Source organism: Dama dama, chromosome 20, assembly GCF_033118175.1.
Source record: "Dama dama isolate Ldn47 chromosome 20, ASM3311817v1, whole genome shotgun sequence".
In the NCBI taxonomy this organism is placed as follows: Eukaryota; Metazoa; Chordata; class Mammalia; order Artiodactyla; family Cervidae; genus Dama; species Dama dama.
Window position 1 is genome coordinate 23073594 of NC_083700.1, and position 26279 is coordinate 23099872.

Below are 26279 nucleotides of genomic sequence, written 5' to 3' on the forward strand. Positions count from 1 at the left end.
TTTTGCTGGAACTTCTCCCCCCTTCTGATTGTGCCAGTCCTTCATGACTTGGCCTTCCATGTGACTCTCTTCTCTCATTTCCATTGAGAGATAATCCATATTCATCTCAATTCCTCATAGAGGAATTCACATCTTTATAACGAGTCTAAACGTCTCAGCCTTTATTTCCAACTGTCCACATGTAGCTGCCACATCATCACTTTACACTCAGCACTTCCTCAACCCCCAACAAGCACTTCTCCCCAACTCCTGCAATTTTTAATCCATGACATCTGAGGCTTGGGTGAGGTGGGGTGTGGAGGGGAATCTAAGGCTTTTAAACTATATTTTGAGAATATAATGAAAATATCAAATATAGGCCCCAACATCTGGGGGAAAAGATTTAATAATGGAGAGAGACAAGGCAAAATCATTTAACTCCAAATTCTGCTCTCCTTCCCAAGTCTTAACTAGTACTTATTTTTGCCTTTTTACATAGTTCATGAGATTCTCACGTCTAGTGTCCTGGAGTGGTTTGCCATTCCCTCCTCCAGTGAATCACATTCTGTCAGAAATGGTGACTGGTGTGCTTCTGCAGACCATGGGGTCGAGACAGTTTGGACACAACTTAGCAACTGAACGACAACAAGAAATTACTTATTTTTACTTTTAGTTCATTTAGTGGTGTCTGACTCTTTGTGACCCCATGGACTGTAGTCCTCCAGGCTCCTCTGTCCATGGAATTCTCCAGGCAAGAATACTGGACTGAGTTGCCATTCCCTTCTCCAGGGGATCTTCCTGACCCAGGGATTAAACCCTCGTCTCCTGAATTGCAGATAGATTCTTTACCGTCTGAGCCACCAGGGAAGGCTTCAAGTCTCTCCTATAAGGAGAACCAATCTTCAAGCCAAAAATTACCAAACATTGTTAGGAGGAATCAAAACCTGAAAGAGGTGAGGATATAACATCCAGTTGCTTTTAATGACTTCAGATATTGATATCCATTGAGTAATATCCCAAGGTAGATAAAGAAGTTATAGATGTTACTTCAGAGAATTATCTATGATAAATTAAAATGCTCTCAGATTTTTTTTTTTTTGGCTGCATTGGGTCTTCATTGCAGTGCACAGGGCTCTTTGTTGCTGTGCACGGGCATTCTCTAGTTGCAGAAAGCGGGGGCTACTCTGATTGCACTGTGTCGGCTTCTCTTTGTGGTGGCTTCTCTCGTCGCAGAGCATTGGCTCTAGGGCACATGGGCTTCAGTAGTTGTGGTGTGTGGGCTCAATTGCCCCACGGCATATGGGATCCTAGTTCCCAGATCAGACATGAAACCCATGTCCCCTGCATTGTCAGACCAACTCCTAACCACTGGATAACCAGGGAAGTCCCAAGATACCCTCAGATTTTTAGTCTCAGAGAGCCAAAACACAAAGGCAAATGTGGTCCTTGTATTAAAATGCGTGAAATGTTAGACTCTACAATCTGAAAAACAAGAGCTCCTTGGCCCCCAGTAGAGCCTAGAATGGATTCTTAAGTAGAAGTCTGTGAGCACTTAGGGAAGAAAGCCATAATTACCATTAGGAATCAGTAGTTAGCTAAACTATTTCTTTTATTTAGGTTCATAAACCAGTAAGTCAAAGATTCCCAAGAAATTGATAAAATCTTTGGGGTTACTTTATGTTTCTCAGTCTTGCATATTGGCAGCTTCCTTTTCTTCTTTCATCTTATACCTGTGTTTGTAATCGCCTGTTCAGTGTCTGACTTCTTCAATCAATAGACTATGAACTTGGTGAGAGCAGGGTGGGGCCATTTCTGACCACTTCACTGTTGTATCCATAGTTCTTAGCTTTGTAGGTACTCGTTAAAGGAATAGATAAGACAAACTAATTGCTTAATAGGAAGATGGAAAGTATGAGCTGGATGATAGTAGACTTGGGATTATGAAAGTATGCTTAAAATACTAATGAATTACTGAATTGATGTCAGTCTAAAGATTAGCTCTGACTGTAAAACTCTTAAAAGAAAACATAGGGAGAAAGCATCATGACTTGGGCTTTGGCAATGATTTATTGGATATAACACCAAAAGCATAGGCAAGAAAAGAAAACATAGGTAAGTTGGACATGATCAAAATTTTGTGCTTCAAAGAAAACTATCTACAGCAAAAACGTAGCCTATGGAGTGGGAGATACAATCATGTACTGGATAAGGAATTGATACCTAAAATATATAAAGAACTCCTACAACCCAACAGACACAAACAATCCAATTCAAAAATGGAAAAAGGACCTGTATAGACATTTCTCTAAAGAAAATATACAAATGGCCATAAACACATGAAACAATGCTCAACATCACTAGTTATCAGGGAGATGCAAACCCAAACCACTTCATACCCATTAGGATGGCTATTATTGTAAAAAACAAACAGAAAATAAGTAGTATTGACAAAGATGCAGAGAAAATTGGTACATTCTTGGTGGGAATGTAAAATAGTACAGCCACTGTGCAGAACTATGGCAATTCCTCAAAAAATCAAGTTTAGAATTACCATATGATCCAGCAGTTACACTTCTGTAAGTTAATGAAGTTGACTTACATTGAAGACTAAAGAAAAAAAGCTAAAGGGAAAGGAAGTTAAAGCAGGGATTCAAACAAATATTTGTATACCTATGTTTATAGCAGCCGTATTCCCAACAGCCAAAAGGTGGAAGTAACCAAGTGTCCACTACCTATTATATAGAGTGAAGTCAGAAAGAGAAAAACAAATATCATATTAATGCATATTTATGGACTCTAGAAAGATGGTACTGATGAACCTATCACAGCTTCTGTATCCATTCATCTGTCAAACTGAATTTTTCTTGTTTATCACTTGTTCACCAGCACCTGGCTTAGTACTTGCATTCTGAAAGCAATCAGTAAATATTTGTTGAATGAAAGGAAGGAAGGATCATACAAAATCTTCCCTGGCCACCCAAACTCACATTGATCCTTCCTTTGGTTCTTGACTTCGTGGAGTAGGTGAGATAGAATAAATAATTGCCATAAAGGACACAAGTAGGATGTTGTACTACAAAATGATGGTGTGTGTGTGTTGGGGATGGGGGAGTACTATTTTGTTGGGGTAATCAGAAAAGGCCTTTCTGAGGAGCTGAGACCTTGAGGATGTGAAGGAGTCAGCCACTGGGAAAGGGGACGGCCAGAGTCAAGAGCATGCCAGTACAAAAAACCAGTGTGTATAATTACGAGTCCTGGGGCAGGAAGAGTGTGGCACATCGGAGGTACTGGAATTAGAGTGGTTTGACTGGAGCATAGTGAGTGCGAAGAGAAGGGCATGAGGTGAAACTGGAGAATGCCTGGGGCCTGGAGGGCATTGTTAAAGATCTTGGATTTTATATGAATTATATTGGAAAGCCATTGCAGGGTTTTAAGGAAGGAACTGATGTATATGATTTAGACACTTTTTAGGATGACTCAGGCTACTCTGTGCAGAGAACAGATTGAAGGAGAGCAAGAGTGGAAGTAGCAGTTAAGAGCTGAATGCAATGGACCATGTGAAAGATGGTGACTTCATCTGGAGGGATGGAGAGAAGTAGATAGATTTAAGATATTTCTTGGCAATAGACGTAAAAGGATTTGCTTATGGTTTTACATGAGGAGTAAAGGATGAAAGATGACTCCTGTGTGACTGACATGATAACTGGATGGATGGATATATATCATTTACTGTGGTGGGGAAAGGGAAATAGGGTATGGAGATTAGATTTGGGGGAAATGCAAAAGTTTAGGACTTAAGTTTGAGGTGCCAGCAAGACATGAGGCAGTGTTGAAAATGCCAGTTGACTGTGTCTAGAATGCCTACGGATAGGCTGAGAGGGAGATAGAAATTCTAGACTTACAATTATACAGATGGTATTTAGTGACTTGTGATTGGATGGATTAGAAAAGTAAGCAGAAGGCCCAGGGCCGAGCCCAGGGCATGTTTGTATACTGATGGGAATAATCTAAAGGAAGGGGAGAGGTTAATAATGCAGGAAGGGGGTCAGAGGCATGATCATGAGACCAGTAACTGCATTCTACATGGCCCTTGTTTTGTTGTTTAGGGGCTTCCCTGGTGGTTCCAGTCTGTCTTTATTAGCTAACTTAGTAATTATTTCAATATGGACTATGAACATGAAATATGGCGATGTTGAGAATAGAATGTGGTCCTATTTTCCCATTATTGCTAGTGTATGTCTCTTCAGTTAGCTGTAGGTTCCTTGTAGGCAGCTGTTATACTTTCCTTTTACCCCACTGTGCCCAGCACAGTGCAGGATAGAAGATAAATGCTCAGTGCTTCTTGTAAGGCCCTTGCTGAAACCACGGATCCTGGTACATAATGCTAAAGACTGTTTCTTTCCTAGGCCAAGCGATGCCTGCTTCATACTTCGTATGGCTGCAATCCCTGTTTTTCCTTATTGTTATTATTACATTTAAATCCTAATGGTTATATTTTAAAGCTCTTGCAGACACTAAGCATAAGAGAAATAAAGAGATCCCAGGGACTGTGTAGCTTCCTTGACAAGGAAAAAACCAACTCATCTTTTACAACAGCATACTGACATTTCAAAACTGGCATTTAATTATTTACATACTCTAGTATATTAAAAGTATGTATACATTTGTATAAGTAAATCTGTGTGCGTGTGTATAAAAATTTTTAATAGCTCAACTACTGACAGCTAGAATAGAGAACTTCACCAAAGCTTGGGAGACCTCCTGCTGTTTGGAGAACAAAATAAATCACAGTAATCCATGATTCCCTGTAACCAAATACATTTTGAGTGAACGCACTGGTGATGACTCAGTGTCTAGCAAGGTGCTGGGCCTGGCCAGACAGTGTTTGGTGCTGGGAACTGGGCAGCCAGAGGCTAGCGCCCCGGAGCTCATAAAGCACATCCAAACAGCATGTGCTTAGATCAGACTGACTCAAGGGGGTGGGTGGGAGCTCCAGGAGAAGAAATGCATGTCGAGCTGTGGGGTTTCTATGTGGGGAATGGGGAAGATGAAAGCTCCGAAAGACTGGCAAAGAGGAGAAACAGGCTCTCAAGAGTCTTCAACAGAACTTAAGCTGTGGAAAAAAAAATAATCTTGAAAAGTTAAATCCACCCTGGACAGTAATTTTGTTTTTGTTTAGTTGCTAAATTGGGTCCAATTTTTTGCAACCTCATAGACTGTAGCCCGCCAGGCTCCTCTGTTCATGGGATTTTCCGAGCAAGAATACTGGAGTGGGTTGCCATTTCCTCCTCCAGGGAATCTTTCCTACCCAGGGATCGAACTGGGATGGAACCCGCATCTTCTGCATTTGCAGGTGGATTCTTTACTTCTGAGCCACCAGGGAAGCCCCAACACTAATTAATGGGACACTAAATACCATTAAGATTTCTAAGTCCCTTTCACTTTTGACCCTAGCTCCAGCCACAGGACAAAGGAAGAGGGAGGCTAGCACAGAGCTGTGGGCAGGCTATACAGTATGAAGAACCAGACTTCCCAGAATCACGCATCATGTCCTGTCCTGTCCTCCCTCGGCCACAGGGCAGACCTGAACTTGCTTAGGGCTGGATTGTGCTTTTAAACCTGTTCTTTGGAACCCCAGGGTCCCTCATAATTGCTTCGGGCTCTGAGGTGGGGTTTTGCAAGGGAAGCCTGAGTTCTTGTATGTTTGATGAAATAACTGGATTTTTTTCATGCTTTAAATATGTGTGAGGCACACATTTCTGAACCTTCTCTTTATCTTCTTTCTGTGATCATCTACTTACCCTCTTCCCCAGGCAGTATTGGTTGCCAGGCACAACTAAACACTGGGCCAGAAAGTTAACAGTTGAAGTGTGGTTACCTACAGGTAGAAAACAGATCCCGTCTGTTACAGTAACCCAGATGAGGAGCCATGTCAGAGGCTTTGTTATTTATACAACCCTTAGAGCGTATCTTCTTTTTAACTTAGTTTATTATTATTTAACTCCTTCCAATATAAAATATTGGGCCACAAACTGGTTTCTGTGCTCTATAAACTGTTTGCTTTAAATGTGTCATTAAAATTTTACCACCAAATTAAGCTCCCTTGACTTTTCTTAAATATTGTGTTTGTGACTTTGAAAAATATGAGTGGTCTGGGTTAGAGAAAAGAAAGTGGCAATAGGCTCAAGTTATTAAGCAGCAGAGGAAATATGATCCAATTTGATGTTTTTTTAAAGCAAGAGAGATGAGTCTGTGAGTTTAAAGATTTTGTAGAATAAAAAAGTTTTTGCAAAATCTTCCTATGGTTCTCTTACGCCATCCCCACCCTGTCCTCCACACCCAGCGCAGTAATCTTTCCACAGAACCTATCTGATCCCCAGATTCCCTTGCTTAAAGCTGTGAAGTTCAAACTCCCTGGGCCATCCTGGGTTCTCCCATGACCTGCTCTCTCTGAGCTCATTTCTTCTCTCCACCTCCCTCCCTTAAAGAGCACCCCCATTGCAACAAGTAGGCCTTTGCTGCCCCAATGTCCTGTTTAAAAGCCCACCACCACCCTCCACTGGGAAGTGCTTCCTCCTTCAAGAGTTAAGTTCAAAACCACCTTTCATGGCGGTTTCCCTGGCCCTTCCTCTCTGGTCAGTGGCACTCAGCTGGCACTTTCCCTGTGGTAGCGATCAGAGTATGGAATGTTGATTTACAACATGCGTTTCCTGGCCCCTGTCTTAGCGCACTTCTTGACACACAATGGACACTGTCTAAATGGTTGCTAACAAATGAATCCTTGGGTTAAATACAGCTTTCCTCTCCCCTGAGCACTTTGAAGGTACTCAGAAAAGGAAAAGGAAGTGACTAAAGGGTAGGCGGTTTAAGCGGAACACAGCACCCACCCTGTCTGGGGTCACCCCTGGCCACTGGGATGGAGAGAGGACGAAGAGAGACCCGGATCCCAGCACTGCTCTGGAGCTGCGGAGAATTCTCTTATTGCTAACAGGGCCAGCTGCTGCATTTGTGGGGCCCAGTATAAAAATGGAAATATGGGGCCCCTGCTCAAAGATTATTAAGAAAGTCAACACGTGACAGCAGAGCATTAAACCACTCTGGGGCCTGTGCAGCTGCCCCAGTGACAGAAGCTGTGTCATGATCACAGCATCCAGGAGTACAGGAGAGTAGGGAGGATAGGAGAAATTTTGGATCAATTTTTTAAAGAATAGCTTTAAAATATATAAAATTGTTTTAAAAACTTATCTTTCTTGCCCCTTCATAAGGCGTCTCCAGTTTTGTTTGCTTGTTTTCATTTACAAGTGCAGATTCTTTTAAAAAGTAAATCACTTTGTTTCACATTATTTTAAGGAAAATACCACATATGCTTCTTTAGTTCCTAAGAAATGCTATGATCCACAACCTTACCACTTAGCCTGGAATGAAGCAACACATTATTGCACTTCCTTCATTTAATCCCAAAATTTCAGGAGGGGCAGGGGGTGGGAGAGGCTGGCTTGGCTTTCATGGGATTATGTTAACATAAAATATTTTTATCACCCTTTTGTGGATTTTTTGAAAAAACCTTGCATCATTTATTCTTCATGCAAAAGCATCCAATCTGCCAAACGTGACTTTATTTCATAGCAAGATTAGCAAATTGGAAATTGTGACATTTAAACCCTAAATGAAGTTTATCATATCAGATGGATCATGATGAAATGTATATGGCTAAGGTAAATGAATGAAGATTTATGGTCTTTTCAAAACCCAACTACTTTGAAATGGTTAAGTTGATTTGCATTGCTGCAAGTTCTCCAGCAGGGGACGACAAGCAGAGTGCCACATATCCAGCCTCTCCCAGTGGGGGTCTACAAAGCTCCTACCTGCCTTTGTCTCCCTCCTTGGGACAGAAGCAAAGGGACCACACAGCATCGGTGACCACAGCACTATGAGATGCAACAAAGAGTGGGACTGCCCATGAAGCCAGACCAGTGGACCAACACCAGGTCCCAGCCTTCCTTTCAGGGCTCTCATCTCGCGTGCCCCACGCTTAGCTGTTTCCCTGTTCTTTTTTACTAGTTCAAAGCCTAGAGGACCTAGGGATAGGGCTTAATCCTTGAAACAAAATCCTTGTACTCTAATTTCTCCACAATGTAAAATTTTCACTGCTTAGGTTCATCTGTAAAGATCTGATTGTGTCAGAATTCTTAAATCAATGAGCTCAGTATTCTCGTCTCCAGATGAGATGATTTACTACCTGCTTCCTACGGCCCTTCAAAAGTTCGCAAGAGAATGCATGTGGGGTGGAGGTGACTGGTAGAGGAGGTGCTCAAATCAAATCTCACTTTTGTGGTCTGGGGTTCTTGTGTTACTGAGAAGACAGGATTGCTGAGGGTAGAAGAGAAAGTGACTCTCAAAAACATTTCACGGGAGAGAAACGTTCATAGGTCAAACTCAGACTGTGGGTCTCTGGCAGAGCCCAATCTGTACAAGTCTGTCTGCAGACGACTGCACCTGCTGCTCCTCACTTAGATTCCCTCACCTGGGAAGAAACACGCACACAGACGCCCACTTGCTCAGCTGAAGATGCCTGTAACTCAGAAGAAATACATACACCAGAAGAAACCTAACTGCGCAGAAAACACAAACGGCCGGCCCCTTAGACACTCACCTTGCAGGACTCACACTGAGGCGCTGAAGGTGTGCCCGTCGAAGTGAGCTGTGTAGCCTGAGCAGGGCTGGCAGAAGGGGACCGTGGATAGGCAGGGAAGGGGGAAGGCAGAACGGACCACAGAAACCACATTTGCACACACAGTAATAATACTTTACTTTAACAAGCTCCACGGACATTTCGTAGCTTTTCAAATGACTATAACTTTGGCCTTCTTAAATACTTCACACCATTACACAGGCCCTCACAAAAATTCCTAGTAAAGGCCATGAGCTGCCTCCAGAGATGAGGCCCTGGGGACCAGGGCTGTTCTTCTGCCTACAGCTAAGATTTCATGCCTGAGACAGGAACAGCACTGGATCAACCTACAAGAGTAGTTACTCCTCAACAGCAAGCAATACGCTTCGTCTGCAAAAGCACTTTCCTATACTTTCCCTAACTTTCACCCTGTCGATCAAGTCTGATACAATGGTGCTACGTTTCTGGGTCACATGGCAACCACTATGCCTAATACTCAGCAAACAGGAATCCAAATGGACAAAAAAAAGGCAATCCAATTTTGTAAGAAACAATATATTTTATTTTTCTGACACCACAGCTCTGGTGAGTGGTTTTGTACCAAATTTAATGGAGGTTACACAGAACGTTTTACGCATGGGAGGGGGAGGAAAGGGAAGGACCCACAAAATTAAAAACAGAAAAACAAAATCCTGGATAGCTTTTAGCATCTGTTCCACTCCCACATTAATAAAATTCACTTGGGAATTCCTAATAAAAGGAGAACAGAAAACAAGGTGGGCAGGGAAGGGGTAGGATGGGGAAAAAAAGACGAAGGGCAAAGAAGACCGTCGAGCATCCCAAAGACAGACCTTTCCCTCCTGGAGCCGGGACGATGCTCGGCATGGAAGGTGAGGCTTGCTTAGATTTATTTCCCCAAAGTATCACCGTGTATTGCAGCTGCCAAAGGGAAAGAGAGGAGGGAAGCAGGGGGTCACCAGTGAGGGACACAACAGGGGGAAACTCACTCAACCAAGAGATGGGGAAGGAGAGGGGAGGGAAAATGAGAGAAAAATGTGCAGGTGGGTCTGTCGGCTGGGAGAGGCAGACAGTGCTGAAGAGCACTTAAACTGAAAAACAAATGTCCTAAGCGTCATTATTTTTAAAAAGAAAAATCTCCCCCTCCCCCCACCCCTTGCTGAACTTAGTTCCTTTTTTTGTGCTTTTCATTAATACTCTGCTCTGAGGTTGTAGTTTGGTTTTTCTATACACTGGAGTTGAAAGAAAATAGTCCAAAGGTCTGAAGATGGATTCTCCACCTAAAGTAAACAGCCCAGCATTCCTGTTCTCCTCTTGTCCCAAAGACTAAAGTCTCTGCTAAAATCCCTTTTACAATATAGTACAGTACACAAAAAAATAAAGCCCCAAGCAAAAACAAAACCAGAAAAGAATCCTGGGAGAAGCCAAGTCCAAAGGACGTAAACATACAGAGAACGGTGCAACACGTGACCCATGGCGATTCTCAAAGCACGGCTACAGATTCCCAAAAGGAGGTGCCATCACGGGATACCCAAGTCCACAAAAATAATTTTTAAAAAATAAATCTTAAAAAAAACACACCTGTTGATTAAATGAATAATTTGTTTTCAGATAAATCCATACATTCTCGAGTTCCCCCCGCCCCCAAAGCAGCCCTTGGGTCTCTGTTCTCCTATTGCATGACCGACAGTGCTCCTGGAACGCCCTCATAGCAGCTCTCAGGACCTGGAATCTCATCTCAACAAGGATGGGCACATCCAGTCTTAGCAGCTTAAAACATCATGTTTCCTGGGTTGCCAGGTCCTTGGCTGAATCCACCCATGCCCACGTCAGCGGCCATGCCCCGGGGCCTCATCTGTGGGGGGATCATGATGTTCTGTTGGGGTCCCATCATGCCCTGCATGGACATCATCATGCCTGGAGAGCCCACAGGCCCAGGGTGAGTGTAGAGCCCGGCAGGCCCTCGATCCTTGCCAGGAATCATGCCCACGGCAGCAGCGGGATTGCTCATCAGGGTGGGCTGGCCGGGCATTGTAGATTGTGCTGGTGACATCATCCGATGGTGAGGTCCCATCATGCCTTGCTGGAGAAAGGCTGGTGGTCTCATAGGGTTGTGGCCTGCCATGGACGGAGCTGTCCCAAGAGGGATGTCTGGAGTTCCCACGGGCCCTGGACCTCCCATGCCAGGTAATGCTAGTCCCATTCTGGGGGCTTGTTCGCCCATCATCCCCTGCATGTGCGAAAACCCAGGTCCAGGACCCTGGGGCTGTTTACGGCCTGGGACTTCCCCTCGAGGGAAATATTGCAGTGTCTGGCTGGGCTTCTCAGATGGGATAATGCGAGACAGGTCAAACTCAGGTATTCCGGTGGCTCCAGGTCGGATGACCTCCTGTAGATCTGGGTCTGTAAACACTGAAGGCATGCTGTTTCCCAGGACAGCGAAGGAGTCAGGACCTCCCGGGCCTCCAGGCTTGCAAAGTGCTGCATCTGCTGAACTTTGGGGCAGGTTGCTGGGGCGGCCAAGAGGCCCTTCTCCTGGGAAACCCATCCCTCCTGGGAAGTTGCCCTGCCCCCCACTGGGGCCATTGTGAGGAAACGGAACCTGCTGTGGAGGAGACTGAACTGGAGGGAAACCCTGGGGAAAACCCATGCGTCCTTGAGGTACCATTGGAGGCTCCTGGGACCCATGCCCCATGATAGGATTGTGTGACATCAAACCAGGCCCCATAGGGACTCCATGAGGAGGTATGTTGGGTCCCATGGCGTTCGGAGAGGGCATCTGATTGGAGTGAGAAAGTGGCTGGGTCATTCCCATTGGGCTGAGGGTTGGCATTGGAACCACGGGGTTTGGACCTGAAATTCGAGGATTCTGTGTATTAATGCCCATTCCTAGAAAAATAAAGATATCAAATGAATCAATTTCACCAAAAGTAACTCAGAAAAACTATCATAAGTCAAATTAACAAAAAAAGTGACCATGCATCAAATGTGCATGGGACTCGGCTGAGAAAATACACAATGCACAATCTACCCTCAGGAAGGTTATAACGCATTTTGGGGCACACAAACCAACAACTCCACAAGAAATGTATTACTGAGCTTTAAACTGTATGACATATACGTATATCGAAGACAGCTAGAAAGTCTCCTGAGTGAAAAGTTACAAGTTAATACACAAATGAGTACAGACTTCTTCACTGGAGGTATTTAATTCAGAAGAAAACAATGTGCCTAGATGACCTGTAGTACAGTCCTTTTTGGAGAAAGAGGATTCATCAGTCCTACAAGTCCAAGAATCAGAAGTAACAGCAATGAAGAAACCAAATAGGCCTCTTTGAACTGATAACGTGGCATCACTATTTTATACTGCCTTACAGGGAGAGCATTTCAAACTCTAGATTATATAAAATGGTGAAGAAAAGCACTTCAAACTCTAGATTATATAAAATGGTGACGAAAAGCTAACTTTTAATGGAAAAGGAAAATACAGAGGTTCTACCATGGCCTCTAGGACATTTAAATATTTGGTCTTTCCATGAAGTTAACCACCGAGTATGGTAAGAATGCTTGTCCAATCCATGGAGCATGCCCTAACCTGATTGATGATAAAAAGCATTCTTAACAAATCAGAATGGAACTGGAACCAGAAACCCATGGCTGAAGTTATGGTCTCTTTGTTGACCACATTTGCCCTCCCACATCATTTCCTGTTAGTGAGATTTGGGGAGATGGGAGGTATAAGAGTGAAGGAGAACAAAATGAGGAGGGAAGGGAGGAATTTTATTTTCTCTGTAGGCCTAAAGAAAGTGCTTCTCTAGGAAATAGGGGTTTTCCATTGTCAGAAATCCTGTGGCTGCTTGCCCTTTCAGGAAAATAGTTGAGGACTCAAGACATTCCTAGCTGAGCTGAGCTGAGCTGAAGTTGCTCAGTCGTGTCTGACTCTTTGCAACCCCATGGACTGTAGCCCCCCCAGGCTCCTCAGTCCATGGGATTTTCTGAGCATGAATACTGGAGTGGGTTGCCATTTCCTTCTCCAGGGGATCTTCCCGACCCAGGGATCGAACCTGGGTCTCCCTCATTGTAGGCAGACGCTTTACCGTCTGAGCTACCAGGGAAGCCCTAAAACATTCCTATCAGCATATTAAAAAGATACTGCTTTCAGTTTTGCTCCAGAAGGAGCCACCCCCTAAAAATAAGCACACTGAGGTACACAGAAGCATCAGAACTTCTGTAAGAAAATGACAAGAACTCTAAAAAAACTTGCTTTCTTATCCACAAACACAGAATTAAATAAGCAAATCCAAAAAAGTGTTATTCTCTTCCTCTAGACAACACATTTTAGTTTTACTGAAACTAACTCAGGTGGTATACTTTTTCAACCTGCTGAACATCAAGCTTATTGAGGTCTACAGATATCAAGAAAATACCTCAAGACGTTTTTCTTTTGTCAACAGCAATAGGGCCATATCCTATCTTCCTGATTTCTTACCTGGCATATTATTCATTGATGGCAAGTTGGGAGAACGAGCTGGAGGGGAGTCATCATCTGAGCTGGCCACAGTCTTGATGGCGTCGTGGTATAACGGGGTAGAACTGGGCATTGCAAACTTGGACATTCGAGACATCATAATAGACAGTGGGTTCTGGGAAAGGGTCGGCTCTGGAGGCATGGTGTAAGGTGTACTAGAGGGAAGACTTCCCGGGATACTCACAGAGGCAGACTGGCTGGCTGTAGGAGGTGGGGGGCCACCTAGGATAAGAAAGCAAAATAAAACAGGGCAGGGAATTAGATTCTCCTGAAGGTTCTTGGGCCTGTGATTATGAACTAGCAGGGCCAGGAATGAGACAGATGAATGGGACAGTGTTATTAGACCCAGGACATGAATCATCAGTCATCTAGTCAAGCTCCGTATGTGTGCAGAGGGAGATAGCAGCGTGCAATGGAGGTGACAGCTCAGCAGATGGGAGGACAACGCACCAAGGATGCGTGAGAAATATTAGCTAAACTTGGGAAAACCACGTCTCACAAACAACTCCTTCACTGAAAACAATGGGAAATAAGTGGATCTCTTACCCTTGCCAACCACAATTCAGAATTCGCCTCTGGCGTTAGTGTGCTTGGAAGCCAGATGAGCCATCCCACCCCAGGTACTGACCAAAGCACCCTACACATGCTCCTGATTGATTTCTGCCACCAAGATGTCTGCATTCAAAAGGTCTGAGGGGGCCGCTCCACTGGACTGCTTTATAGAGAACAGCTACCCAACGGAGAGACACACTTTAACCTGGTAGGATAAATCTCCTATCTCATTCTGATTCTAGTCTTTCTCAAGTGGAGACAGCACAGACCTAGTATTTACACTAGGTGCTCATCTACTGACTGCCTCTGGTCCTGTTCACAAAACCACCATCATCAGTGAGAACTTCCCCCAGGAAGAAAATACTAACAAATTGCAGCTGATCTGTGAGAACAGCAGTCTACCAAGGAGAAGGTTTTGGAAACTGTTTCGATGGTCAACACATATTTACGAGAACCACTCAAGTCTCTCAGCGGTCTCCCCTCTTTGCTTGGGATGACCCTCACACTCTCTTTAACATGAAGCCAGACCTCTGAAGTGAGTGGGGCTGGTGTTTAAAGGAAACACATTTATCCACTGTTAAGACATTTTATTCCACCAATGTGAGTTCCCTGTGCAAATGTAAATCGTTCAGTGAAATGATATGCATTTCCCATTATCCTCCCAGTCCTATTTCATAAACATATTTTGCACTAAAGCCCATGAATCTTCACCAGGATTGGACACTTGAGCATAACCCCATGGGAGTACCGACTCTGCACCTTGCTGCAAATACATCCATCTTGGCAAAAGCCCCCTCCTCTGGCTGCATAATCAGGACACCAGTTTTCTTAAAGTATGTAAACCAGGCTTTCACAATCTCTGGCTATAGGTGCAACTGTGAAGGTGAGAATATACTGACCTGACTCTACACTTGCCAGCATGGCTGGGGAGGCCATGGTGAGGGGTGCTTTGTGGTTTGGAGGGATCCCAGGACTCTGAAGGGGAGGTTTTGGAGACGAGGTCCATCCAGGTGATGGGGCGGGAAGTGATGGAGACTTGAGGTGAACAGGCGAAGCAGCAGCAGACCCCAAGACGGGCGGGGACTTAATGGAAGCAGCGGCAGCTGGGCCCGCCAGCATGCCTGCCAGCTGCGATGGAGTCTGGGGGGACTTGAGGTTCCCCGAGGGTGAGCCCAGCATTGGTGACTGGACTTGGCGCATCGTGGGGGATTTCAGAGGGTTGATGCCTGGGGAATGCACCTGGCTGCCTGCCACAGATATCTCCACGGGCTTCCGCCCCAGGCCGCGCTGAACGGGAGGAGCTGTGTTGAGGCTAGTGGGGTTATTGGAAGGGTTGAGAGGTAGTGGTGGCATATGACTGAGCCGGCTGTTAGTCCTTTGGTCAGGCCCCATGGGTTCTCTGAGATTCCGCAAGCCACTGTTGCTGCCTGGACCCTGAGACATGGGGAGGAACGGCCTGGGGCCCATGCCATACTCTTGCTGCGGGTGCTCGCCGAACGGCAGGGGCACCATCTTCTGCTGAGCAGGCAGCATGTCCGCACCAGCCGCACGGAGCTTCAGCATCTCCTCGGGCCCCGCCCCAGCCTCTCTCATCTTCTGAGGTATCATCTGAGAGTTGGATCCCATGCTGACATTTAGACTGACATCTCCCTTCATCCCACTGGGAACCATCCCAAACTCGAGTTCCCGGCCGGGGCCCAGCTGTGGGGGCATTCCTTTCGGAAAGTCACCCCTGGAAGGGCTCAGTGGGCCCTCCACTGGTATTCGCGGGAAGATGGGATTATTCCCTGGCTCCACGTGGCGCTGGGAGCCTGGGATCATCCTGTTCATCTCCATTCCGGGCCTGATGCCTTCCACGCTCATCCCCGGGGGCAGTCCCAGCTGCTTCTCTGCCAGCTGCTGTTGAAACATCTCTTCAGACAATCCTTGGGGGTTTGGGAAGCGCTCCCCTCGGCCAGGACCACTGAAGACGCCCTGGCCAGGCGGGAAGTTTCGACCGTCTGGGATTTTTGGCACATCGTCTGGCCAACTGACTGCAGAAAGACCTGGTCGCGATGCCGGGTTGGGGACATTGGGCCCCTCCATCTCAGAATTCATCATTCCCGCAAATCCAGGGAGGCGCATTTGGCTCCCTGGCATGTTGGGGTGGGGAGCCATGGCTCTCGGGGGCAGAGAATGCGGCATGTTGATCCCGTCGGCAAAGGGCTCTGCGCCCCCAGGCCCCCAGGCCTCACCAGGGGTCATCTGGTACGGAGGGGGCGGCCCGCGGACCACTGCCCGCGGCCCGTGCTGATGGACCATCATGTCCTGGAGGGAGCACTGCTGCACGGCCACCTGCTCCTGCTTCCTCCTCTTCTCTTCATAGAACTCCTGCTGCAGTTTCAGCCACGCTATCTGCTCAGGGGTCATGTGATCCAGGTGGTCGGGTCCGATGGGCCCAGACTGGGAGTTCATGGAGGGTGGAACCATTTCATCTGGAGGAAAGGGCACATCTCTGTGTCCTTGAGGGCCAAATGGAGCCCCCACGTCTGTCCGGGGCCCAGGTCCCTTACCTAGGCTTTGGGATTGAACCATCATGGCCTGTATAGGCCCTTCTGGTTTTTTCTGAGGTCCATCTAATACCCCAGTGTTCTGCTGGGGTCCCCCACTCTGTCCTCCTGGGAATTCCTTCTCATCGGGGAAAAGCATTCGCTGGATATCTCTGAGCGTTTGTAAGGAGCGCTCCCGGTGCTCCAGCTGCTCCTGAGAGAGTCCATCAGGGTTCTCCCCCAGTGTGGGGGGCTCGCCACTGGACACTGGTGGAGGCGGGGGGGCTTTGGGATCTGCTGAAGAGCTATTGCTCCCCTGGGAGACAGGGGTCACGGCTCGGTTGTTGGGCGTTGAGTTTGGCCCGGTACTGTCTGGGGGCAGTGGAGTGGAGCCGGCAGGGCTGCCGACAGAAGGGATCAGTTTGTTTTCTACCCCAGGACTGTCTCGGTCCAGGGGACGCGGGGGGGCGGCAGGCTTGGGTGCTGGTGCCGGAATGGGGGGAGTTGGCTGCAGCCTGGTGTTCTGGGAAGAATTCTGGTCCTGGTTGGCTGGAGCTGGGGGCTGTTGTGGGAGAGGTTTCGGATCATTTCGAAGGGCAGATATCTGTGTGTTCTGAAGATAAACGAGATTTTAAAAATCATTGGTAAACTGAACAGAAGGGCAATGAAAAGAGCATGATATGTTATAAAGGACTGGTCCCAGCCACATAAATCTATACTGACACTTGCCGTAGAAACCGCTCATGTACAAACCCCATGGACGCGTTGGTGCTATAGTGGTGAGCATAGCTGCCTTCCAAACCCCATGGACATGAAGACATTTTGATTTTTTTCCTCACATTTTACTGTCAAATGGTATCCTCTTTCCCAAGCTAAAGATTAGGTTTCAATAACTTTATGAGCATGCCAAGGGAAAGCCACTCTGCTCGAGTGAATACATCTGAGTATCTATTTCGAGGAACAGGTTTGATATCACATGTCTACTACGTGTTTCTGATTCAGGGAAAGATTAGTTTCTTGGTATGTGGGAGGCTGTACCTAACACCTTTTTCTTTCCCTGAAAGTATAAATGGGTATGTAGACTTCTCACTGTCAATCAAAGAGTCTGATGTTTTAAACTGAAAAAGAAAGTCCTTGTCACTTCCAGCTCAGTGCTCTACCAGCCACAGGCGGCAGGTGAGGCTGCTCCACTTCACTGTCTCCCCGGGCACAGTGACTAGTGAAGCACTCCTCTCCTTTAGTTTCCAGGGGGCCTGACAGCTCTGATTTCTGTTTTCAGTCTGTGATCACTGATTCCATATTTTGATAAGAACTTGCACATTAACTGCATAAGATAATCTGTAGGCAAGAAACATCTGTGGAGAAATCTGAGGCTAGCTCGTGGTGTCTCTTGATCTGTTCTTTCCAATAGACAGCACATGGCCCTTTCTACAGGCTGAATGAGTATCTTATTACTATTTATTAAGTACCAATGCCACATTTAAGTCCTGGGTAAAGGCAGGCTCACCTGTAAGAGGTGACATGGATGTTGTCAGTGTTTGAAAGAGGGATATAAAATGTTCTCCATCTATGCCTTGGCCCTGCTGGAAGTTCAAGGACTAGAGAAGGGCGGTACTACAGAACAGAAGGGCCCAGCCTGCCAATCCTCAATGGATCTCAAGAGCTGCAGGATCCCTTTTTGATGTTCACTTCCTTCTACATGTTCACTTAATCCAGTCTGTATTTCCAAACCCCTAAGGCTGTTACTTACATCCCCACCTACTCTCTGGAATGTTTCTCGAGGTACAAATTTGTACAGAAATCATTACATGTATCCCTGAATACGAACAGCTCACATTCTGTGGACATGTACGTAAATGCTCCACATGCTGGTATTCTCCACGCATCTCTGCCTGCAGACCCAGACTGAGGTGGGGCAGACTGGCTGAACCTAGATGACTCTGGACGTCAGTGTCCTTGGTGTCTCTGACTACGTAAATGGAGTCTGGAGGTCACCTTAATTTTCTCTCCAGAGCCAGTTTACGTTTGGTTTTGTTGGCCAGGCTGTGTTTGTGTTAAAGTTGGATACTCATTTCCTATAAGGGTGACTGTGACAGAAGAAATGGTTTAGTACCACTCTTTTTATTTTAGATTTGGAGCAATGGTGATGGGACTATTCCCAATACCCTCGTCAACTCCTCTTCTGATTTCATTTTAGTACTAGAGGAGGTGGAGGTAAAAACTGTATGAAGATCTGTCATTAAGTCAATAAAACATCAGTCTGAGCTGCAATGTGCCCTATATATCCAGAACAATATAAAATATAAATACTTTTAAAGTATAAATTAAAAATAGTATACATTTATATATAATTATATTATATATGATACATATAATATATACATTTAAAATATTATATATATATTCTTCTTCTACCCTTGATTAGTGGAGATACAGAGAGACAGGAAATTCCTTTGCTTGGTCTAGGAAAGCTCAAGCCCTGCTATGTCACGGGGAGGTATCCTAAGTTCTCATACAACATGGGCAAAACGTTATCTATTCTATACTCAACTGTCACTTCAGTCATTTAACTTTTCCCAGGTTTAAGACTCATTCCAGTTTTATAGTTTATGCTTCCTGAAATCAGGGACTGTGTCTTGAACCTCTAGTGTCCCCATAGCACTGGGTGCAATGCCTCGACAATCTGAGACACAAGAAATACCTTCCAGTTCAATTTGAGACACTACATATATTGAAACAACCACTGCATGTGTGTTCTAATGTAGTTTACAGCAGGTGCTTAAGTTCCAAAGAGGAAACAAACTAACATTAACTATAATTTTGAAAATATCAAGCAATTAAAAACATTCAGTGGTTCTCTCACTCTGAAACAAATAAGAATCATTCCAAAAGTCACTGAGACTCTAATTATGGAACTATCAGCATGTACTCCAATACTGTAGGGTGGTAGTAAACCGTTTCTTCGGTCACAGTCTATAGGAAACCAGTGTCCACCCTTAACTGTTGTTTTTTCTCTGTTCTTAAGTAACTCAAGAGTATGTGTTATTTTTTTTAATGCAGGGTCTGAATTCAGAATTTCCCAGAGATGGCCACATTAAGGAAATCCTGAGATATCCATATGTCTCCTTTTTTTACTTTGCACCTCTTCTCCTCTAGTAACTCATCAATATATCAGCATGCTAGCAGAAAAAGCCAGTGTGATGTGCCTAAAACTACACAACTAGGTTAAAGGCTCAAAATGTAGCTGATACCCAGATTATCTCCCTACTGAACCCTCGTGGATTGTTGGTGGGGATGTATACTGGTGTAGGCACTATGGAAAACACTGGGAGATTCCACAAAAAATTACAAATACAACTAACATATAATCCAGCAATTTCATTCCTGGCTATTTATCTAAAGAAAACAAAAACACCAATTAGAAAAGGTATCTGTACCCTTATGTTGTTCACTGCAGCATTATTTACAATAGCCAAGATATGGAAGCAACCTAAGTGCCCATTAATAGATGAATAAAGACTATATGGTGTACACACACACACACACACACACACACACAATGGAGTATTACTTAGCCATTAAGAAAGAATGAAACTTTGCCATTTTCAAAAACATGGATGGACCTAGAGGGTATTGTGCTAAGTGAAATAAGTCAGAGAAAGACAAACATGTGGAATCTGAAAAAACAAAGCAAATGATTAAACATAATTAAACAGGAACAGAGTCACAGATATAGAGAACAAACAGGTAGTTTAAAGAAGAGGGGGGCCATGGGAGGAGGACATAAACAGGTGATCAAAATTGAGAGTACAGTCTTTCAGTTACAAAATAAATGAGTAATAGGTGTGAAATGTACAGTCTGGGGGATATAGTCAATAATTATGTGATATCTTTGTACAGTGATGCATGGTGACTAGACTTATGGTGATCACTTTGAAATGTATAGAAATATCATTTCACTATGTTGTATACCACAAACTAACACAGTATAGGTCAGTTAAACTTCACAAACAAGCTCACAGAAAAACAGATTAGATTTGTGATTACCAAAAGTGGGGGGACTTGGGGAGAAGGAATTAGAGGAGGGCAGCAAAAAGGTATAAACTTCTAGTTATAGGGTAAGTAAGTAGTAGGAATGTAATGTATAACATGATAAATATAATCAATGCTGCTGTATGTTCTACGTAAAACTTAAGAAAGTACACCTAAGAGTTCTCATCACAAGGCAAAAAAAAATTTTTGCCTTAAATTTTGTATGTATATGAGATGATAATCATTTCGTAATGTATGTGAGTTAAAGTATACAGTACAGTTGGCTGTACACTTCAACTTATACAGTGCTGTCCATCAACTACATCTCAATAAAACTGGAAGAAGGAAAAAAGACTGTCAGTGAATTCACCATCTCCCACCTTTAGAGTCACCTTATAACCTTGAAACCATTATTCCACTTCTAAGATGACATACCAGAGGGGCTGTGCTTCTCTCTGTCTTGCTGTTAGAGATGTTCTGGATGTGGAAAGAGACGATAGTTTCAACCTGGCCCTTTAACACAGCTTCTGCAGCCCTGCAGAGAGAGAAGAGATGCACACACTAGGACTTGTTTCTATTTCACTAACTGAAATTCTAAAGCATTTTAATCCCAGACGGAACTGGTATGAGAGAGGAAGAAGTACAAAGAACCACCAGCAAAGTTCAGTGAGAAGAAATCAAGATAAAAACGTTTTCATTATTTGTCTGTCATTTACTGAAACTCTTCTGAAATTTAAAGATAGCCATTAGCAAATCTCAAAAGAGGCATTAAAAACCCTCAGGGTTTTTTCCCTTTAAACCCATCACTCTAGTAGGTGTTTTATAGAGAATCCTAGTTCAAAATCCCAACCCAAGAAGAGTAAAATGAATTCTCACACCTTATCATAATTTAAGGTTGCCAAGATTCACTCTATATCTTAATTTTAAAAATGTTAGATGAAAAGTCAGAAAACTATGTAGTGTATATTCACATTTTAAATAAACTAATATCCAATGATGCATCTGTCTACTAGAAACATGTACCAAAACATTCATAATAGTTATCTCTATAAATTCTTGAGACTTTTTATTTACAGTCTCTAATTATTCTAAAATGGACATGTATTACTTATGTATGCCATTTTAAAAGAATACTGAGTTGCAGAAAAGTGTGTACTGGCCATCGATCCTTTTCCTGTTTAAAAAAGTATATATACGTGTATCTGTATAAGCATCAAAAGTTTTTCTGGAAGGAAAGTCAAGGAACTACCACCAACGGTTGCCTCTGGGAGTCGGGGAGTGGGGGTTTTATATTTTATTTTACCGCTTTCTGTAGTATTAACCTTAAGTAATAATACAAGTGGGCAAAAAAAGGTCAATCTTCAAAGGGAATAAAAATTTAGATGCCCCAACACGCAAGCCACACCAGCTGTCCATCAACTACATCTCAATAAAACTGGAAGGAAAAAAGACTATCAGTGAATTCACAGCCATTAACTTACTTATTAGCCATCTCAGTAGAAAACACATACACCACTTTGGCAGGAGTCTTCTGGGCAGGTGTGGGCTCTGGGGCAGTAGTCTGGCCATGGGAGGGGGTGGAAGACCTGGGGACTGTAGCATTTGATGGGGTCATCGAGTGTGGTGTGTGCTGGGAATCCTGGGACTTTATGTGGTCAGCAGAATTACATTCTAAAAAAATAAAAAGAAGATTCATGTTATAGAAAGTATAAAGCTTTCTTTTTTCTGCCAGCATTTATAGCATCATAATGCAAACACCTTGAAAATTTCAAGGAGGAAGTACCTTGATAAGAGGAAATTCTTCTATTCGTAAAAATACAAGTACACTTCTCCCATTTAAATGACTAAGTACAAAGCGCTCTTCCCCACCTCCTTACTGCTCTACTACACATTCTTTGAAAAGTGTGAAAGTGTTAGTTGCTCAGTCGTATCCAACTCTTTGTGACCCCGTGGACTGTAGCCCGCCAGGCTCCTCTGTCCCTGGAATTCTCCAGGCAAGAATACTGGAGTGGGTAGTCATTCTCTTCTCCAGGGGATATTCCCAACCCAGGGATTGAACCCAGCCAGGTCTCCTGCACTGCAGGCAGATTCTTTACTGTCTGAACCACCAGGGTTTAGATTTTAGCATAAATGTCCCTCCTTCCTGGAAACCCTTTTGGAACCTCCTCGGCTGGATGTCCCTGCTAGTTAGACCCATAGCCCCCTAACTTCCCTTACTTCAGCATTTATCAAATTTTATTGTAATTTTTAAATGATCTGTTATCTAGGTGCATTTAGACCCTTGAGGACAGCAACTGTTTCAGTTTTGCTGACCATGGCACCCCAGCACCCAGCATAGTGCTGGTGCTCAAAAGAGGCCCCCCACAAACAACCTGAAGAAGACAGGAAAGACAGGGGAACAATTACCCAGGTACTCATTTCCAATTTGGGTTGGGGAGTCACCGTTCCGCTCCGTGAATATCAGTTTCACATTCCGGCCTACACAGTTACGATGTTCATCTTACACTAAGTGAGGGAAAGCCTAAGGGCACGGCCACGGTCCCGTCCCCTTCCTGGCGCTCTCCACTGTGGTGCCTACAGGATCTCTACCACATGGAGCCCCTCGTTCCCGCCACGGTGAAACTGGCTGGGACGATCTACACTTGTGCCAGGGCGGCCTCTTGTACCTACAACTGGCAAAATGGCAGCCAGAGTGCATGCAACCCAAGTCTTAAAGGACTAATTTCATGGAGAAGAGGAGGAGTTGTCAGAAAAATTGCTCCAGTGTGGGCTCTGGCATAGACAAACTGGAGTTATTGGCTGACACTCAAGTACACAAAAGCACGGAGACCAGGAACATCCCTAAGTCCATGGTTAGGGTCGTGCAACATCCTCAAACACTTGCATCCTCAAGGGCAAGAACTTAACAAGGTCGTTCCAAACTATTCTTCAGTTCGTAGGAAAATGACCAGGAAGAGTTCCATCTGAAACTCCAAGAACTCCTGGATCTGATTCCTACTCTCCCCACTTGGCTACTATTAGGCTCTCCGGCATCCGTCCATGTCAGAGGCCCTCCCTCAGGAATACCTACTTCCCTCTGAGTCTCAAAGATCTTATAGACATACCTTTCATGTCAGAGTCATCGTTTGGAGTCCCAGGATCTCTCTGATCAAAGGAGTCGGCGGAAATACTTCGCTCCCTTTTCCCCTTGCCCTTGGCACCATTTCCAGCCCCATTCTTCAGCCCCATGCTCCCACCTGGGCCAGGGAGTGCTTTAGGGGTATGGCCCCCACTCTTGGAGTCACAGGGGGATGGCTGGGATTGGCTGGCTGAGCCCCCCTGTTTACCCTGATTGGAGAATTTGGAATCCAGCTGGGGGTTTCCAGATGGGGACATCACTGTAGGGGGACGGACCATCACCTCCTGCTTTGACTTAGGGCTACTAGAAGAGACAAATAACAAAGGGAGATCAGACACCAGACAAGACTGGGCAGCACAAATCAGAGAGGTCTGATTTCTATCACACGTCAGGGAGACCTGAACAGCTAAAGTAACCAACCACCCCACCTTTCACTTAAGCCGCTTGCTTGTTGCCTTCTCCCCATTCTCATCTCAGAGCTCTCAACAGAGAGAAGGATTTGGGCAGAGTGGCCTGTCTAGTCTCAGGAACCCTAGAGTCACATGGGAACCCATCGCTAGGGTTTCTGTCAATAAAGGACAACGGTTTCTATGTACATAGAGAAATGACTCTCACACTAAGACTAGCTCAGAGTAAACAAACAGACATCGTTAAGATCAAAATACTACCCACCCCTCGGCTGATGAACAAGGAACAGCTGTAACAAGAGACTGGCTTCCCTGCTGGAAAATACAAGCAGGTCTGGGAGAGTGTGAGGAAAGCCGCTGGTGACTGGCAGGTTAGGGAAACCCTCCAGGACACTAATCACCAAATAAGTATCACACCAGAGCAGACACACTAACCACTGTCTCCAGGGGAGGAGGAAGAAATTCTTTTAAGGTATCAATTTTGTGGAACAGAGGAAAAAGCTTCACTGTGGGGGTCAGGGGCTGGTGTTTTAGTTCTAGGACCTTAGGCCTCCTCAACTTTCCAGGTCTCAGTTTCCTCCTTTGCCAAGTTTAGCATGTTGTACTGGATGGTTTTTAATGTTTTGTTGAGGAGGGAAGTTGTAATGAGGAGCAGTCAGGTAATGATGGACAAATGAGTAAGAGGAGAACGCTAACCTGAACTTTGACTCACTATTCTATCATTGTCTACTTGTGTCTTTTTCTTTTCCCATTTGGGTCTCATGATTCAACATACTGTTCCACCAGTGAGTGTTCAGGGTCCACTATGATGTCCCCAAGGGGCAGTCAGGCCAGGCCCTGGGGCTCACCTCTGTGTGTTTCCTGATGGAGAGTTCCTCACTTTAGGGTTACTGGAATGCATTGATTGAAATCCTGAGCTCGCAGCCACAAACAGGGACGGGCTCACCGAGTTCCTCTCGGGCTGCAGCGGGAACAGCTGCTGGGGGCAGCGGCAGGGGCCCACTGCGTGTCGGGTGCGTCCCTTAGTGCTGGCTGCCTGCACGCCTTTTTCCTCTTTGTTTTTCTCCGCTGTGGAAGTGGGTCCTGTCCCCTTGCGGCTCCAGCATTCTCTGGGTGTGTGCCTCCGGCTGCCAAAGGAAAATCTCGCATCTCCAGGGCACACTGGGAACAGAAACAGAGACATCCAACACCCTTATAGCAGGACCAAGGCTAAAGCCCCACCTCAACAGTGCAGAGGCAGATTGTTCCTCAGCTTCCCTCAGGGTGAAAGCAAAGGGCGATGTTCATATTCTGGCCAAAAGGCTCTGGTGCTAAAGCAGCGGAAGAGTGACTAAGACTTTCTGCCAGGCATACAAGCCTCCCACCCAAGCATCATATACCAGGCATTTGTAAGCAGATGAGAAAAACATTTTTATCTTTAGCTGTGTATTCTCCCTTACATTTCTCTACTTCCAAATACAAAACCCTCAAAAACTTGGGTTTTTCTTTCTTCAAAACAATGCTCTGAAACCACTGGGTACTCCAAATCCATAGCAACTATCTGGTGCTTCACCTCTGATGGCACTGAAATGTAACAAACCCATCCCAATTTCAAACCATGAAACAAATTACTCTCTGTTTATATTCTCAGGGCCTCAGGGTGGGGAAGACATTAAAGGAGGTTCTTCTGAAATCAACTATTGAGCCAATACCAAATACAATCAGTTCTGCCCCCTGATTTCTATGATCTTTCTATTAAATTATGCTGAGTATGTGTCCTGTGTTCCCACTGCTTAATGACAGGAGCTGTAGGCATGGGTAAGCAAGGGAATGATCCATAATGCGGAGGTGAAAGAACATCTTTGAAGACTAAGATATTTTTTGAGCCAATTTGCAAGGCTAATTTGAAGCATAAAGGTCAAAAAAACATTCCCCAACCTATGAGAGAACAAATGAGAAAGCCCTTTATTTAGAGAAATCTAAACTGGTTCAGGGAAAACCAAGATACACTTTCAGTCACTGCTCCTTCCAGGGCAGTTCCAATGTGATTTTTTTGGTAACCATCGTCCCCTCCCCTCCCTCCCTCCTGCCATCTTTACTAATGAGGTATAGGACTGAAGGAGAATATTAGATGCAGGATTAAAGGCTAAAGAATCAAAAGGAGTTAGAAGTCACTTTGGTGTTACATACACTACAAGAGGTTCAAGAACTGGACTAAAATTGGGAGAAACCCTTATATTCTAGGACTCAGCAATGAGTATGATCGTTGTCAAGTATTAAATGTCTATTTCCTCATTTAGAAATAGTCCCAGCTATTTCACCTGAGAGCATGAGAGGAATTTATGGATGTTCTGAGTGTACACAATCACGTTTTTTTCTTTTAAATGAAGAAGGCAAGAAAAAAAAATGAGTAAAATGCTATAGAATATTTCTACACTGATCTTAGGAAAAAGCATCCTAAAAACAT

The 26279-nt window shown here is 44.7% G+C and overlaps 2 protein-coding genes across 8 annotated transcripts in view; both read right to left on the reverse strand.

The window, feature by feature from the left end:
* Positions 1–9189: 9189 nt before the first annotated feature.
* On the reverse strand, positions 9190–24812 carry BCL9 (BCL9 transcription coactivator). 4 transcript variants are annotated; one of them, XM_061121001.1, is made up of 7 exons: positions 24682–24812; positions 23413–23726; positions 21790–21979; positions 20744–20843; positions 14648–16889; positions 13158–13418; positions 9190–11557 (listed from the first exon to the last, which is right to left on the reverse strand). In XM_061121001.1, exons 1-7 carry the CDS (start codon positions 24732–24734, stop codon positions 10440–10442), a joined length of 4278 nt encoding a protein of 1425 aa, XP_060976984.1. In that variant the 5' UTR covers positions 24735–24812; the 3' UTR covers positions 9190–10439. The 4 variants fall into 4 exon arrangements, with proteins under 4 accessions (XP_060976984.1, XP_060976986.1, XP_060976985.1 ...); XM_061121003.1 differs by having other exon boundaries at positions 23635–23729; positions 24682–24809; XM_061121002.1 differs by having other exon boundaries at positions 9190–11521; positions 23413–23729; positions 24682–24809.
* Positions 24683–26279, reverse strand: part of LOC133040822 (uncharacterized) — a 79567-nt gene continuing 77970 nt past the window's right edge. For all 4 annotated transcript variants that reach the window (XM_061121004.1, XM_061121008.1, XM_061121005.1 and 1 more), the window contains one exon: positions 24683–24994. In XM_061121004.1, coding sequence (XP_060976987.1) covers positions 24776–24982 — 207 coding nt within the window. In that variant the 5' untranslated portion in view covers positions 24983–24994 and the 3' untranslated portion in view covers positions 24683–24775. The remainder of the gene's footprint in view (positions 24995–26279) is intronic.

Bases quoted from the DNA above. Each gene is read 5' to 3' on its own strand.
- BCL9 (XM_061121000.1), bottom strand. From the start codon at position 24,734: ATGCATTCCAGTAACCCTAAAGTGAGGAACTCTCCATCAGGAAACACA. The intron at 16,890-20,743 runs GTATGTCATCTT...GTTTATCTTCAG, and splicing joins AGAGAAGCACAGCCCCTCTG to AACACACAGATATCTGCCCT. The intron at 13,419-14,647 runs GTCAGTATATTC...TTCTTATCCTAG, and splicing joins GCTGGCAAGTGTAGAGTCAG to GTGGCCCCCCACCTCCTACA.